Here is a 16,273-nt window from a genome sequence, read left to right as displayed (position 1 = left end):
ATGTCACGTATGAAGAAACCAACAAAGTGAACGAAATAATGATCAATATTCTAGTTCGAGACTATGACCTATTTCAAATAAAGGATGGAGAATCGGTAGAGGAAATGTTCTCTAGGTTCAGCAAAATCTTTGGAGATTTAAAGTCATTTGGTAGACCAATCAGAAATGGAGAACAAGTAAGAAAAATTCTAAGAAGTCTTTCCACGATTTGGCAACCCAAAGTTATTGCTCTAGAATGTCAGGATCTTGACAAGATGTCTTATGATGAACTTAGAGGTGATCTAATTTCTTTTGAGAAAACTCACTTAGACAGTCAAATTCAAAAAGAAAAAAAGAAGATAGTTGCATTCAAAGCAACTGTGGTTGAACTAGAAAATTAAGAGGAAGAGGAAGGAGGAGAACAGGATGAAAACATAGCTATGCTTTCTCAACTTGTAACAAGTATGATGAGGAAAAATAGAAATTATAGGAGAGGTAAATCAAACTTCAGAAAAGGAAGGAAGAATAATGATAATGATAAAAATGATGGAAGATGCTATGGATGTGTAAAACACAGACATATTCAAGCTGAATGCCCTGAACTGAAGAAGAAACTCAGCAGGAACTTTCAAAAGAAGAAGTCTTTTGGAGCTTAAAGTGATGAAGAAGAATCTGACCATGAAGAAATTACAAATATGTGTTTCATGGACATAAAAGAAAAAATCAATAAGGACTTAGGAGAACTTGCACTCATGGCAGATGAAGGAACAGGTGAGGAAGAGGACTCGGGCGAACTTGGTCTTCTGGCAGACGAAGGAACTAGTGAGGTACGTCTTCCTACATCTCTTAGTTGTTATGAACTCCAAGAATTTGTTGATATTGCTCTTGCAGATATTAAGAGAGTTCTAAATGAACTCAGAAAAATCAAAAGAGAAAATAAGGACTGGGATTTGAAGTTGGAAGTCTATGAAATTGAGCGAGATATGCTTCAAGATGAAGTTAATGAAATTCAACTTCAACTGAATGGATAGCAAAAATCCACCAGTCACAGTTCTGTTAAATCAAATCAGACTGCTCCTTATACATCTTTGATTAGAGCTAGAAATCCTACTGCATGCTCTTATTGTGGAAAAAATGGTCACAATACTAACCAATGCAGGAATGGAATCAGAGCAGAAATACACTCTGAAAATCCCAATAATCCTTCTTGCTTTTATTGCAAAAAACTTGGCCACACTTCTAATCATTGTATGTTCAAGAACAATAGGAGATGGGTCTGGTGACCTAAATCTTCTAGTCAAGCTAATACTCAGAGCTCTAACCATTTGGGAACTAAGTAGGTTTGGGTACCTAAAAACAAGTAATTTTTTTTGTAGGAACACCGCAAGAAGAATCGAAAAGGAAAATGGTATCTTGACAGCACGTGTTCCAGACATATGACTTGTGACAAACAATTATTCAAAACAGTCACCAAACTAGATGGATGAGCAGTTACCTTTGGAGATAAATCAAAAGAAAATGTAATTTGGAGTTGGAAAGGTTCCTCTCAGCTCAACATGTGATGTAGACGAAGTATACCTGGTTGATAAACTTGGTTACATTCTTCTTAGTATCAGTCAACTATGTGACAATGACTATGAGGTTCGTTTAAAGAAACATGGTTGGTTTATTGAAGACGAATCAGGTAAAGTTATTCTTTTTGGTAATAGAGACATGAATGTCTATACTATAAGTAATGTAGATAGTCTTGATAATCAAATTTGTCTAGCATCTATGATTGATGATCCTTTGTATGGCATAGAAAGCTTGGCCATGCTAGCATGCATACTATTCAAAAACTTTCCAAACACGATTTTGTCATTGGTCTTCCAAAACTAGACTTTTCAAAAAATCATATTTGTGATGCATGTCAATTAGGAAAACAAACTCGTTCATCTTTTAAAATCAAAAACATTATTTCTACTACTAAACCTCTTCAACTCTTGCATATGGATTTGTTTGGTCCAACTAGAACTTCTAGTCTTGGTAGATGATTTTTCGCGTTTAACCTGGGTTATTTAATGAGTCATAAAGATAAAGCTCTAAGGAACTTTGAAGTCTTCTGTAAGAAGGTTCAACGTGAAAAGGTATACTACATTTCCATTATCAGCAGTGACCATGGAGGAAAATTTGAGAGCATAGCATTTGAAAACTTCTGCAATGATCAATGAATCTCTCACAAGTAGAACGTAAAAATAGAACTTTGCAGGACATGGCAAGAACGATGATTGTGGAAAACTCTCTACCTCACCACTTCTGGGCAAAATCTGTAAGCACAACATGTCATATTATTAACAGATGTCTGATTTGACCTATTCTTAAAAAGACTCCATATGAGCTATGGAATGATAAGAAACCCAACATCAGTTACTTCCACCCATTTGGATGCAAATGTTTCATCCACAATAATGGTAAAGACAATTTGGGTAAGTTTGATCCAAAAAGTGACGAAGGTATATTTCTTGGATATTCTCCCTCAAGTAGAGCATATAGAGTTTACAATAAAAGAACTTTATGCATTGAAGAATCAATTCATGTTGTTTCAGTGGATACTAACCCTCGCTCAAGGAAAGAAAAACTTCCTAAAGATGAGGAAATTTTTATTGTCCCAAAGTATGTTGTTGCAGGAAAAGACAGTCAAGATGAGTTGACCAGTCAGCAGAATCAGTCAACTGAGGAGCACATTAAAATCCAGGAATCTTCTTCTGCAAAGCAATCAACCACTGAGGAAAAGGAGGCAATCACAAATGTACCAAATGAATGGAAAAGTGAACCTGGATACCCACACAAATTCATCATTGAAAATCCATGGTAGGGTATCACTACTAGAAGATCTCAGAAGCTCAACTTTAACATAGACTTAATATCACAACTTGAGCCAAAGAAGGTGGAAGAAGCCCTCAAAGACGACTCTTGGATCAAAGCTATGAAAGATGAACTTGATCAATTTGGAAGAAATAAAGTGTGGGATTTGGTTCCAAAACCATCAAATGCTTCCATTGTAGGAACTAAATGGGTCTTCAGAAATAAGTTGAATAAATCTGGTCAAGTGGTTCATAACAAAACATGGTTAGTTGCTCAAGGTTACTCTCAGCAAGAGAAAATCGACTACGATAAAACATTTGCACCTGTAGCAAGATTGGAGTCTATTCGAATACTACTTGCTTTTGCTTCTCATAAAAGATTCAAACTATTTCAAATGGATGTAAAAAGTGCCTTTCTAAATAGATACATCTCTGAAGAAGTATACGTGAAGCAACCTCCTGGTTTTGTAAGTGACAACTTCCCAAATCATGTATTCAAGCTGTCTAAAGCTCTATATGGACTCAAGCAAGCCCCCGAGGCTGGTATGAAAAATTAAGTTCTTTCCTTCTAAATCAAGGTTTTAAACGAGGTAATATCGACACAACCATGTTTATTAAGCACTCAAACTCAGGTAATCTTATTACTCAAATTTGTATTGACGATATTATTTTTGGAAGCCCTAACTCTGTACTATGTGAAGAATTCGCTCACACTATGAAAGGAGAATTCAAAATGAGCATGATGGGAGATCTAACTTTCTTTCTTGGACTACAAATCAAACAATCTCCCAAAGGGATCTTTATCAGCCAAACCAAGTACACCAAGGAGCTTATAAAGAAGTTTGGTATGGAGAATACAAATTCCATTGGAACTCCAATGAGTCCAACAACTGCGCTTGAAGAAGAAAATAATGTAAAAAGTGTGGATGAACAATGTATAGAGGAATGATTGGATCTTTATTATATCTCATTGCTAGTCGACCATATATAATGTTCAGTATTTGTAAATGTGCAAGGTTTCAGTCGGCTCCAAAAGAATCACATCTTACTGCAGTTAAACGCATTATTAGATATCTTATTGGGACCACTAAATTAGGATTATGGTATGCTCACTCTAACAATTTTATTTTAAAAGGTTTTTCAGATGCAAATTTTTCAGGTGATAGGATTGACAAGATAAGTACTAGTGGTACATGGCAATTGTTGGGAAATACACTAATTTCCTGGCATAGCAAGAAATAAAATTGTATTGCCTTGTCAACTAGTGAAGTATAATATTTAGCTGTTGGAATCTGTTGTACGCAAGTCCTTTGGATCATGCATCAACTTATCGATTATAATTTATCTCTTACCTTTACTCCTATATTCTGTGATAATACTAGTGTTATATGTTTGTCAAAAATTCTGTGCATCACTCTAGGGCAAAGCATATAGAAATCAAGCATCATTTTATCCCTGATCATATTGCAAAAGGTGATATTGTATTAGAATTCATTAGTACTGAGTCTCAACTTGTTGATATTTTTACAAAACCTCTTTTGGAAGAAAGATTTCATTTACTGCATAAAACTATTGGCATTATGCCTATTTTGTAAAAAATCTTTCGTATCTATATAAAATATTTTACTTTCTTACTTAAGTTTGCTTAATTGATGAGTGTATTAATTTTGATGTGAGTGTAATTATTACATTTCCATTGGTGTCACCGAAGCAACTCGTCAGAAGTGTCACTTCCTTCTGAACCTAGCTTTTCCCTTAACCGATGCAACCCTTCAACCTTCCAAAAGACTAGATAAGTACCCCTTTCTCCTTCTCATTCTTCATCTCTTCTCACAAAATTCCCTTACCATGGCAAAAAAAAAACCTCTTATCTTCTACTGCCACAAGACGAAGTAGACGATTTCAGAAAACCCACAACCCTGAAGAAACTGTAGACATGGAATTGTCCCTCGGCTCAGACTTTCTCAAAACCAAAAATGAAAGTAGTGAATCATCGAAGGACCTACCTATTAGCCAAAAAAATCAGGAAAAAGGCCTATGGAGGAAACCCCCAAAAAGCCTGCATGCAAGAAAGGGAAAGTGAAAAGCACAGAATTTGGGCCAGTGGACAAACTAAACTTCTATGGACCAAGTGAGAAATCAAGGATTGAGTCTTATAAGTCCAAATCTATGGCTTATGGACGCTCTGTAAGTCTATGTCTTATGAAAAATTTGCACTGTGATACTATTTCTCCTCTGTTTGATACTATTGGAAATTCTGTATATGAAGAGCTTGTGAGAATATTTTATGCCAATCTGTTTGTTAATGACAAAGATGACTTGGAGTCCATGGTTTTAGGGACTCAGATTGTTCTTAATACCTATCAATTTGAGAAGATATTTTCTGCTAAGTTTCATGGTTATGATATTTTTGTGCAAAACTCCTGGCCAAAAGATTTTAAAGTATCCGTATAAGAGGCAAAAGATTTTCTGTCTAATAATCCTCCTGACATTGGTCCTAAAAATCTCAAGTTTGAACACCGGGTTTTAGCCCACATGATAGCCACCACTTTACTTCCTAGAACTGGGTCCCTCGGCACTTTGAATACTAGAGATATTTTTGTTCTTTACTGTCTTGTGAACAATAAAAGGCTTGACTGGTTTGTGTGGATTCGTCAGTATATGCTTGAAAGTATCAGGGATATATCCTCTTTTGGTGTTTGTCTACCATATGGTTTACTCATTTCACATATTCTTGAAGTCATGAAGGTTGATTTGGCACCTTTCTCGCCCAAACACATTACCAGTACCTATGATAAGACAGCCTTTGCTATGATGGGCTACACCCAAACACATTACCACTAACAACCTACAGCAGATTTAGCAAAATCTAGATGGGTTAAAAATCCTGCTCATTGCAATGAAAGAACATGTGGACAAAATCAGGGAAGTCAATAAAGAAACAGGTACAAATGTGGCCAAGATCAGGATGGACATGGGAGCCATGAGGAGGCAAGGAATCAGGGCATTCAACTCCATAACAGAAAAGGTGGACAAAATCACCAAAGAAGTTGAAACCTTCTATGATTCTTTCTGTACCTAAGTAATCAATACCCTGAAGTACTTTCTAGGGAGAAACTAAGGCAGTGTGTGTGTGTTAAAAATAATTTTTTGGTTGCTTTTATTTTGTGACTTATTTTTGCATTGGTCTGTAAGTACCATCACCCTGTGCCTCTGCTGAAGGCATAACCGCTGCTACCCTAACTACTCTGTCTATTATCTGTATATTATCATCTTCATTTTGTATGTTCTATCTGCACTTGTGTTTTTTCTTTTTGATTGATATCAAAGGGAGAGAAACCTGATGAGTAAACCAGAGCAACAACTCAGGGGGAGCAGTGATGAGTGAATCTAAGTAACAACTCATGGGGAGCAGGCATCTTAAGCTATGAAAGGGAAGTATACTCTATTTACTCACTTTTGATTGCCATCATAAAAAAAGGGGAGATTGTTACACCTAAGTTTCAATGATGACAATAGTGCAAATCTAATTGTATCCATTTGATGGCAGGAAATTAGGAAGTAGCAATACTTCAAAGGAAATCCTTCTGGTAAGGACATCAGAAAGGAAATAAAATCAAAGGCAACATGAACGATGCTAAATCAAAGGAAGTACAAGCCATAAAAAAGGAAACAAAATCAAGTCCAAGCGCTAAAGTTTCAATCAAAGGACATCGAGGCTCTCTCAAGAAGGAAACATATCAAGTGCAGTTGCTAAAGAATATTAGGCCATACTTCAAGGACTAAATTAGAATCTGAAGATACTGAAGATTGATCAACCAAATCAAAGTCACAAATCACTCCCTGAAATATGGATATGAAAGGGGAAGGACGTAAACAAATTCAGCCCATCACATGTGTAGGATTCGGAGACACCCCTTGGGTTAAATCTCTTAGAGGATTCTATGCCTCAATTAAAGATCAATCTGCAACGGCTATTCAAACTCTTCTATAAGAAGTCCAGCAAAATCAAGAAGATGATTTACGCAACTACACAATCTGTTTCTAAGCTTTTCTAGTTCTTAGTACAAACACTGTATTTTTGAGTCTACAAGTGTCACAAACGATAGGAAGAGTTAGAACACAAAAAGAGAGTTGTGTCAACATTACAAAAATCACTGTTGATGTACATCGTTGATGGTGAACGTACTAAAATCATCACTACTGTAATCATATATCAAAGATCTAAGAGAGCTCTTGTGACCCAAGGGAACTGGACGTAGGTACCACACATGTATTGAACCAGTAAAAAAACTGTTGTGCCTTCTTTACCTTTCTATTCATTTAGTTCATTCATACTGAAATTACGCACTGTGCAAAGTCTAGTCGACTAAATTTACACTTAGTCAATCAAGATTTTTAAATCTGATACACCAAAATTATTATCTTTCGAATATTCATCTACTGTTGAGATACTTCTGCGCCCTTCATTGGATATTGGTACTTGCCAGAATCTTAGAAGCGTAGAATTTCGGATGCTCACCTTTGATGATACAGTTATTTTCAATCTTATACGAAAACTACGTACCTTTCATCAAGGAATTGAGTTATTTTCAATCTTATACGAAAACTACGTACCTTTCATCAAGGAATTGATCTTACGCTGCTGTGACTACTTGAAAAACTTAAAAATCTTAAGTTCAACCCTCGAGTTTTGTAGCATAGTTAGGGGCAAAAACTTAGTGCAAGCCAATATTCTTGATGTGCCAAAGTTACTCTCCTTAGTATACCACATTCATTATAGAATACCTTCTTTATCCTTTGACCGTGTTTCAAGTCAATGTGGTGCTACTATTCAAAAACATGATAGAATTATTTTTAATTTAGAGAACTTTATAGAACTTTTCTGTATTTAGCTTAAGTACAGATGATGAAGTGCTCTTCACTCTATGGTAAGTTCAAAAACTAAAAAGTGAGAGAGGAAAATTTAAAACTATATGGTACTTAGAAAAGAAGTAGGGCTAGGAGGCACAGGAATGTCTACTGTCCCTTCTAGCATCAGTAGAATTTTCTTCATTGAAGGGCGAAGTGACGGTTCGTCTTGAATGCACCAGATGCTTATTTTCACCATTCTCTCGAATTGTCTTCTCTCAACCTCCTCCTCCCCGACCAGTTTTCCTAGCTCTCCTGCCTCAAAGCAACTGTAAACCCAATACTCAAGAATCGATTCATCTTCAGCAAGGCTCCAATCTACACACTTCCGTCGACAGATCAATTCCAATAGAACGACACCAAAACTGTAAACATCTGCTTTCACTGTCACTGGCAGTTTTCGGTGCCATTCTGGTGCGACATAGCCTCTGGTACCTCTTACCCCTGTGTAGGTTCTTGTTTGATCTTTCTTTAAGAGCTTGGCCATTCCAAAGTCAGATATTTTAGCACAAAAATTATCATCCATGAGTATGTTCTGAGGTTTTATATCACAATGGATAATTTGTGTGTCACACTCATCATGCAAATATAGGAGGCCCCTTGCAATATCTCTAGCAATGCCACACCTTTCCTCCCACGTGGGCTGTTTTTCTGGTGTGAAAAGTATGTCTGAGAGTGAACCATTGCTCATGTACTCATACACCAGAAGCCTTCTTGATCCATCTAAGCAGTAACCAAGGAGGCGGACTAGATTTCGATGATGTGTTCTTCCAATGATTTTCATTTCAGTTTGGAACTCTTTTTCCCCTTCTACCAATTCCTTGTCTAGTCTCTTAACAGCTACCACTTTCTGGTCTTCTGCCAAAATCCCTTTAAATACTGTCCCAAATGCTCCTCTTCCTAACTCTTCTGTGAAACCACTGGTTGCCTGCTCTAGTTCGGCATATGAAAATGCTCGTGGACCAACATCTTCACATAAATGAACACTTCTACTCTCCTGGATTTTCCTGTAAGTCCAGATATGATTCCTGTGAATGAGGAATCCGGAGATGCCCAACACCAAGAAAGCAAAAGCAGCCAATGTAATGCCGGCAATTAGGATGTCCATCCTTAGCTTTTCTCCTTTTGTTTCTTCAATCTGGTTAAACAACCCTTCTTCTGCAAACTCGTTAATGCCCACCTTGACCAATGCTAGATTAGAATCACTCATGTCTCTTCTTCCATATCTCAGTGGCAGCCTCTGCTTTCTACACTCTCTATCTTTGAATAGAGCAGCCTCACAATTACAATCCTGTAAACAGGCTTGTACACAATCTTCTTTTGTTGTTGTGACCAAGGTAGCATAAGAGATATCTTCCCATCTTGTGTTCTCAACTGTTCTCATCGCATAGTATTTAGAAGTCTTCTCCTTTAACCGACAGGTTTCTGCAGTGAAATTTCTTTCACAGCCTGCGCTCCAATTGCCTGGCCTTACAAAATCAAATCCTGGAAGACACGCACAGTTAACTTGATCATCTATATTGATACAAAAACCATTAAGCCCACAAAGGCCTTTTGGAACACATCTATCATCTGTTGATGACCATATTGCAGAGCTGTTTTGTTGGCTCAGAGAATGTGAATAAACTCGAAGAATACCGTCAACATCAATTTTCATCAAATAGATGGTCCGTTCTCTAGGATAGCCTCCCTTTGTTAGATTTCTGAGACTGAGAGTTGAATTTAGTAAGTAGAGGAGGCTATCATCGCCAAGATTCAGTGTAACATTATTCCCTACTCCATTGGTGCCTGTTGAGAAGTAAGAATATGGGGCACTGTCTGGTGTCTGGACAGGGTACTGAACGAGGTTCCCATCGCTTTGCATTTTGAGACGGAAAATCCCACGTGAATCATCTTTTTCCGAGGCACTCGAGAACAGCTCTTGTCCAGCAGAGAGATGCTGACCAGGTAAAATGGTGTTTGTCGGGTTGTCAAAACTTTGCCATATGACATTGTGATTAGAATTGTAGAGCACAAAGTTGCCCGTGTCCAGCATGGAAGCTGAAGCAATGGCTTGAGAGGGATTTATGACAGAGATTTCTTGGCCTTGTCCTACTTGTACAATGAGCCTTCCATCACTAGTTAAGAGCAAGACAGCGCTGCTTGGGACAGCAGGACTGTTTCTGTTTGCTGTCCACACTGCTGTCTTGTTTGGCATGCTGCTGATGGAGATTCCAACAGCGTAGCCATTAGTTTGCTCATAAAACCCAAAGGCAAAGCGCCTTGAGAGTGAAAACCATGACGAATTGGCCGTAGGTGTTAGAGAAGAACCAGGAGTTATATTGAAGTTTCTTTGTTGTGCTAGTGCTACTACATGAAATGCAGATAGGAATAATAACCATAGCAAAACAGCCATAGATTTTAGCTTTTCTTCTCTTTCTTTTCCTCTGATTTATCACAAAATTGCATTGCTATTATATTCGGTTTATACTTGGAAGAATCCAAAGATTTCAGCTATTCTAGGTCAAGTCAATGTTTGCCAATTAAGAAAGCTGTTCACTAACTAGTTAAAAGAAAAGTAAAATAGGATACTTGGAAATTATTGAGTCCCGTCGATTCTGAGGAAATACCGCGTATATAAGTCTATAAATGACATTGTCCTTATTGAGTCCTGTCAATGTCTTGAATCGGCGAATGTTAGGTGAAATTTTTTACAAGTCTTTAGTCAAGCAATAATGCTTTTAAATTGTTGTATTTGTAGGGCCTGGCTGTACCTTGTGCTTCTACAGGATTGGCAAGCTAAAGTCATTTTGTTAGTGACATATTTGAGGGCCAGAATCCCTGTTCACGATAAGCTCACTAAAAACACATGCTCAATTATATGTGCATGTATTTTCATGTATTTACGCATGAATACAGCAGTAAAAAGCGCATAAAATTATGGCAGTCCAGTTATACGCGCATATATTTACATGTATTCGCGTCATGTATTCATGAATACAGTAACAACAATCACATTAAAAATATATATGTCTAGCTGTCTAAGAGAGAAGGAAAACATAAATAGCGTATTTTATGCCTCAATGGTAGTATATACCATAAATACTTATTTTGCTATGAAATATAAAATGTAGCTATAAAAAATAATATTTTAAAATGATTTTGGTTTATAATAAATAGGGTGTATACTTTTACTAGAGGAGATAAAATTTCCATTAGAATTTTTATTAAAAAATCCGAATCAACCTGACCCATGTATACCCTAACAGTAATAGTGTCGGGTCATCTAAAAAGATTTAGATTAACTCGATTCATTCCTTATCATGCTTGTGGTTGAAGACAAATGTGTATTTAAGTGTGAATTTTGGGTAGGTGGATTCCTTATACTGAGTTTCAGAACTTGTTACTTCAGTTGTTTATATTGCTGCATCTTTTATGATGTTCAACACCTTGACTCCTTTGTTTCTAAATCTGTCTACCATTTCTGAATGGTTAAGGTAAAATGTGAATCTAGAGATTGGAAAGTTGCATTTTCCCAACATTTCTGAGTATTGCATCATATTTTTCTGAATGGGTAAGTTAAGTTCTTTTTTCCCAAAAAAGGAAGAAAAGTCAAGTCTAAGGAAAAAAAAACAAAATTTTGGTTTGAGATGGACAGAGTTACTCCATTGTTAAAACTCATAAGCATTCTTCTACATATGTAACTTTGGTCTTTGGAGCAGTTTTTATTTTCAAATTAAGTTATCTAGTCTATTTGTGGTGAAGACTTCTGAAGTCTTATAAATGTGAAATCTTTATTCAAAATGAAGACGTGAGCTACTTTAGACCAAGTCAAGGTAGTTCATTAGTTAAGTCTACCAATGTTGTTGTCCTCATTGAGACCTGTCAACTAAGGTGTATCTAACTGGGACCACCAAGAATATAAAGTGCAAGTTTTGAAAGGTGCATTGAATGTTACATCCAGCTTTTGCACAAATCTTTAAGACAACAAAAATAATTTCAGTTTAATTACATTAGTGAGAGGGTTACCCATACTTTATAAAGGTAAATAAATTATTTGCGATATATCTTCGGCTCAAAGAACGGAGAGAATAAAGCAACAAACAATAGTAACAATAATATAATACACATTAAAAATAAAGAATCAGGAATCATCATATACTATACTAAAAGGAAGAACACCCCAAGTCAAAAGTTGATTTACAATTTTACCCATTAAAAATAAAGCGACTATTTTGCCCTTTAATTAAATATTACTTTAAAAATATTGTTGTTTAAAAATGTAAATACACATTCTAATACAAATAATTAAGAAAATTAAATTGACAAAAAACAAGCGTAATACCCCCTCATATTGTCAGCTTTTACACCCTTTTGATCTTCTCTATATTCTTATCAGTTTTGGTTTTTTTCCTAGTTTTTGTTAGTTTATTTATATCTTATTGTAAGAATAAATGTCTTAGTTATTACTTCTTCACCATTTATATTCCTTATTGTATAAGATTTATTGTAGGAATAAATGTCTCAATTATTACTACTCTACTCCTTTTGTGTTTCATATTGTAAAAAGAAAAACAATACCTTAAACGTCTTAGTATTTAATTACTACACAAACCTTTCATATTCATACTTCCTCCGTGAAGAAAGAAACAGAAAAAGGAAGACACCATTTCAAACAAATTCTTTATCAACTTGCAAGTTATATTATTGATGTTCGTGATGTTGATGAAAGATTCTCCGACCTACCTGTGCTTTGTGATCTTTCAAAAATATTAGTTCAGACAAAGAAGCATTCAAATTATCCTCTTGTATTTCGCTTAGTGAAACTTGCTTTGCTTCTGCCCGTTGCTACTGCATCCGTTGAAAGAGCTTTTTCGGTGATGAAATTTATCAAGAATAACTTACGAAGTCGAATGAATGATGAGTTCTTTAGCAGTTGTTTGGTGCCTAATGTAGAAAAAATATGTTTGATAGTATTTTTAATGATGCTATTATTAAAACATTTCAAGATATGAAACCTCGTCGAGTGCAGTTATAATAATGTACTTAGTCGTTTTTTGGTGATCTCATTATTCATTAGGTCCTTGTAACTAACACATGACTTGTTTTTTATATTTTTGTTGGCCTAAGTGAATGTTAGTTTTGAAGATTGACAAAGGAAGCTCAGGCAAGAACCAGGTACATCCCTTGTGTGTATAGACACGGGCAGATTCGAGCATGTGAGATTCACGTGAAGGAGATAAGCTTAAATTGGTCTAATTAATATCTCCTGATCGAAAATGGTTGCATAATTGATAAGGAGAAGGACACCTTAATCAAAGAGAACACTATCCAAGATAAGGGAGTAGTTAGAGGTTGAGATCAAGTAGAACTCTTCCATCAAGGAAGAGTAGCAATAGAACTCTAGTTATTCCTTCATCTACTAACTCTATATATTGCAGAATATTCTTATTCTACACACAAAAACAGAAGTTAAACGTGAATTGAGAGCAAAATGGTATCTAACTTTACCACCAAGAATATAAGGTGCAATTTTTGAAAGGTGCATTGAATGTAACATCCAGCTTTTGCACAAGTCTTTAGGACAACAAAAATTTTAGTGTAATTCCAGAGGTGAAGTCTGATCAGGGTAGTGTTATTTTTATCCTTGTCTTATAAAGGTAGATAGGTTATTTTCGATAGACTTTCGGTTCAAAAAATAATGAGAATAAAGCAACAAACAATAGTAACAACAGTATAATCAGGTAATGGAAGCGAATGGCACAACATATAATAATAAAGAATCAGAAATAAAAAAAATACAAGAATAGTACTAGTACATACTAGTAATCTCATGAGAAACTCACGGCTATATGTCAACCTTCAACCCTAGTTATATACCCGCAGGAATTATTCGGGTAGCATGTGAGATGACCAGACACCATCTTTATTAAAAAAAAATTTGGGGGGGGGGGGGGTAAGGAATTTTATTGGCGAAGTTGTTCCTTGCTTTGACGACATTTTCAAGTTAAAGTCATTCCAAAATTTGAGGGGCCAAAACCCTTGTTCCCGGTAAGCTCAATGAAAATTGCTTGGAAATTAGTCTTAAACCATAATTAACATTTGTATTTTGATGCACCTCAGTACATTTGTTTAGAGGCCATACCTTTTTTAATTGGAAATTTTCCAGCTTGAGAGAAAAGTATGTGTTGACTTGTCAAGTCTTTTGCACGCGTTGCATGTATATGATTTCCTTAACCATACGTTTTTTTTTTTTATTGACTTGGTCTTTTATTTCCTTTTTCTGTATTTAGTTTCTAATAATGATAGTAGAGTACTCTTCGTCCATTTGCTTTTGCTGGTTTGCGCGCTAGTTCAATTATACTAGTACAATAACAACTACGCATGAGATCGAAATAAATTGAGATCAGCTATATGATTGACAAGTTGACATTATTTGTAACGATCCGATTTGTCGTTTTAAAAATTAATGTATCGTTCAGTGGCTTAAGGTCTCGAACAGTTTCGCAATATATATTATGATCCGCGGGTGTCGTCGAGATTGATTTACTGAAGATTCGGAATTTAATTAAAAGAGCAATTCTTATTTAAAAGTTTAAATGGAAAGAGTTGACCGGAGAATTGACTTTTGAGCAAACGACCCCGGAATAGAATTTCGAGGATGGCAATAGTTTTGTATGATGATTTCGAACTTAGGGATATGTTCTGATTTGGATTTTGAAGTCCGTAGGACAATTTGACACATTTTGGCGAAAGTTGGAAAATATAAGATTTTGGAAATGTCCGACCAAAGGGTGAATTTTAGATAACGAGGTCGGATTTCGATTTCAGAAATGGGAATAGCTCCATTAAGTCAAGTATGACTTGTGTGCAAACTTTGAAGTCATTTCGGATTGATTTGATACGTTTCGGCGCAAAATATAGAAGATGGAAGATTTGAAAACTTATAATTCGATTCGATGCACGATTCATAATTTCGGCGTTGTTTGACGTGCTTTGAAAACTCGACTAAGTTCGTATTGTATTTTGGGACGTGTTGGTATATTTGGTTGAGGTTCCGAGGGCCTCGGGTGGATTTCGGAAGGTTAACGGATCAATTCAGACTTGAAGAAAAGCTGCTGGAATTTCTGGGCAGCTGCTGTTTTTTCGCATGTGCGTGAACAGTACCGCAGGTGCGTGAACAGTACCGCAGGTACGTGAACAGTACCGCATGTGCGTGAATAGTAACCGCAGGTGCGAAACTGGATAGATTGATAAGGACCAAAAATCAGTCATTTTGTCATTTTCGATTTAGATTTTGGAGCTCGATCTTTGGGCGATTTTGGAGGAGTTCTTCACAACTTTGACTTGGGTAAGTGTTCTATATCCTAAAGTATTTATATTTCATGAATCCATGATTATATGCATCATTTAATTCGGATTTAAATGGTGGAAATCAAGATTTTTTAAAATCTTCCAAAAACGAAAATTTAAGATTTGGAGGTCGAGTTGTTATTGGAATTCAATAAAATTGGTATGGTTGAACTCGTATCGGAATGAGTGTTCGGATTTCATAAATATTATGTCGGGTTCCGAGAGGCGAGCCCCGCGTTGACTTTTTGGAATAAAATTTTAAGTTTACATATTATTATTTGAAATTATTTCCAATGAATTTTAATGAAGTTATGCAATTAATTTGAATAGATTGGAGCGGTCCGGAGGTCAATTCAAGCAAGAAGGAGACTTTGGAATATCGGCATAACTTCAAAAAGGTAAGTGTCTTGCTTAACCTCGAGTGGGGGAATTACCTCTTAGGCATCGAGTCTTATGAGCCATTTGTGAAATGTGAAAAGCCGTGTACGCGAGGTGACGAGTACGTACTCGGCTTGTATGTGTAAATTTTACTGAGTTAAAGTCTTGAGCATATTGTGTGATAAATTAGATAATTGTTGGTATATATTTAATCATCTATTTGTCATGCCTAAATCCTTGTTATTGTTGAATCTGTTATTATTTGACAATTTGATTTGATTGTTACTTGATTATTTATGTAATTCCGTGAGTTTGTTGGTTTGATAATTATTGGAATTTAATTACATTATGGATTTTTCCTCTCCAAATAATTAAATAAATGAGCTTAAGAAGAGGTATTTATATAATTATTGAAAATTTGAATTTAATGAAGGCTTTGTTTTATGTTAAGTAATTTCTATCTCTATTGATTGTTTTTGGATGTCGTACACATTGTGTGGAGCTTTTAGCTATTTGTTGTGAAATTAATTGACTTGGTTGTAGCTTTGGAATTTGGTTGTGGTCATTGGGCAAATTGTGATATGAATTGATTTTGTTATGTTGCTCCTTGATAATTTCTCGTGTAAATTGTTGTGTTGTGTTAATTATTATTTTGAGGATATATGGGTGGCATTTCACCGTTGATATTATGTGGTTATAAGGGTGGCATTTCACTGTGGTTGTGTTTGTTGGAATATGGTCTGGGCGGAGCGATAAGGGTGGCTATAGAAGCGATAAGGGTGGCAATAGGAGCGATAAGGGTGGCTATTGATATTGTCTGGGCGGAGCGA

At 35.9% G+C, this 16,273-nt stretch overlaps 1 protein-coding gene across 1 annotated transcript; it reads right to left on the bottom strand.

Moving 5' to 3' along the window:
• Positions 1-7,676: 7,676 nt before the first annotated feature.
• LOC107831577 (G-type lectin S-receptor-like serine/threonine-protein kinase LECRK3) lies at positions 7,677-10,283 on the bottom strand. Its single transcript, XM_016659361.2, has one exon. The coding sequence runs from the start codon at positions 10,126-10,128 to the stop codon at positions 7,795-7,797; it is 2,334 nt and encodes a 777-aa protein (XP_016514847.2). The 5' UTR covers positions 10,129-10,283; the 3' UTR covers positions 7,677-7,794.
• Between the last annotated feature and the right edge of the window lie 5,990 nt (positions 10,284-16,273).

This window comes from Nicotiana tabacum, chromosome 13, assembly GCF_000715075.1.
Source record: "Nicotiana tabacum cultivar K326 chromosome 13, ASM71507v2, whole genome shotgun sequence".
Taxonomy (NCBI): domain Eukaryota; kingdom Viridiplantae; phylum Streptophyta; class Magnoliopsida; order Solanales; family Solanaceae; genus Nicotiana; species Nicotiana tabacum.
Note: the sequence above shows the minus strand (reverse complement) of the source record. Positions and strands in the feature narration are given on the sequence as shown.

What these genes read in the sequence shown, in the direction of transcription:
- LOC107831577 (XM_016659361.2), bottom strand. Translation starts at nt 10,128, where the DNA reads ATGGCTGTTTTGCTATGGTTATTATTCCTATCTGCATTTCATGTAGTA.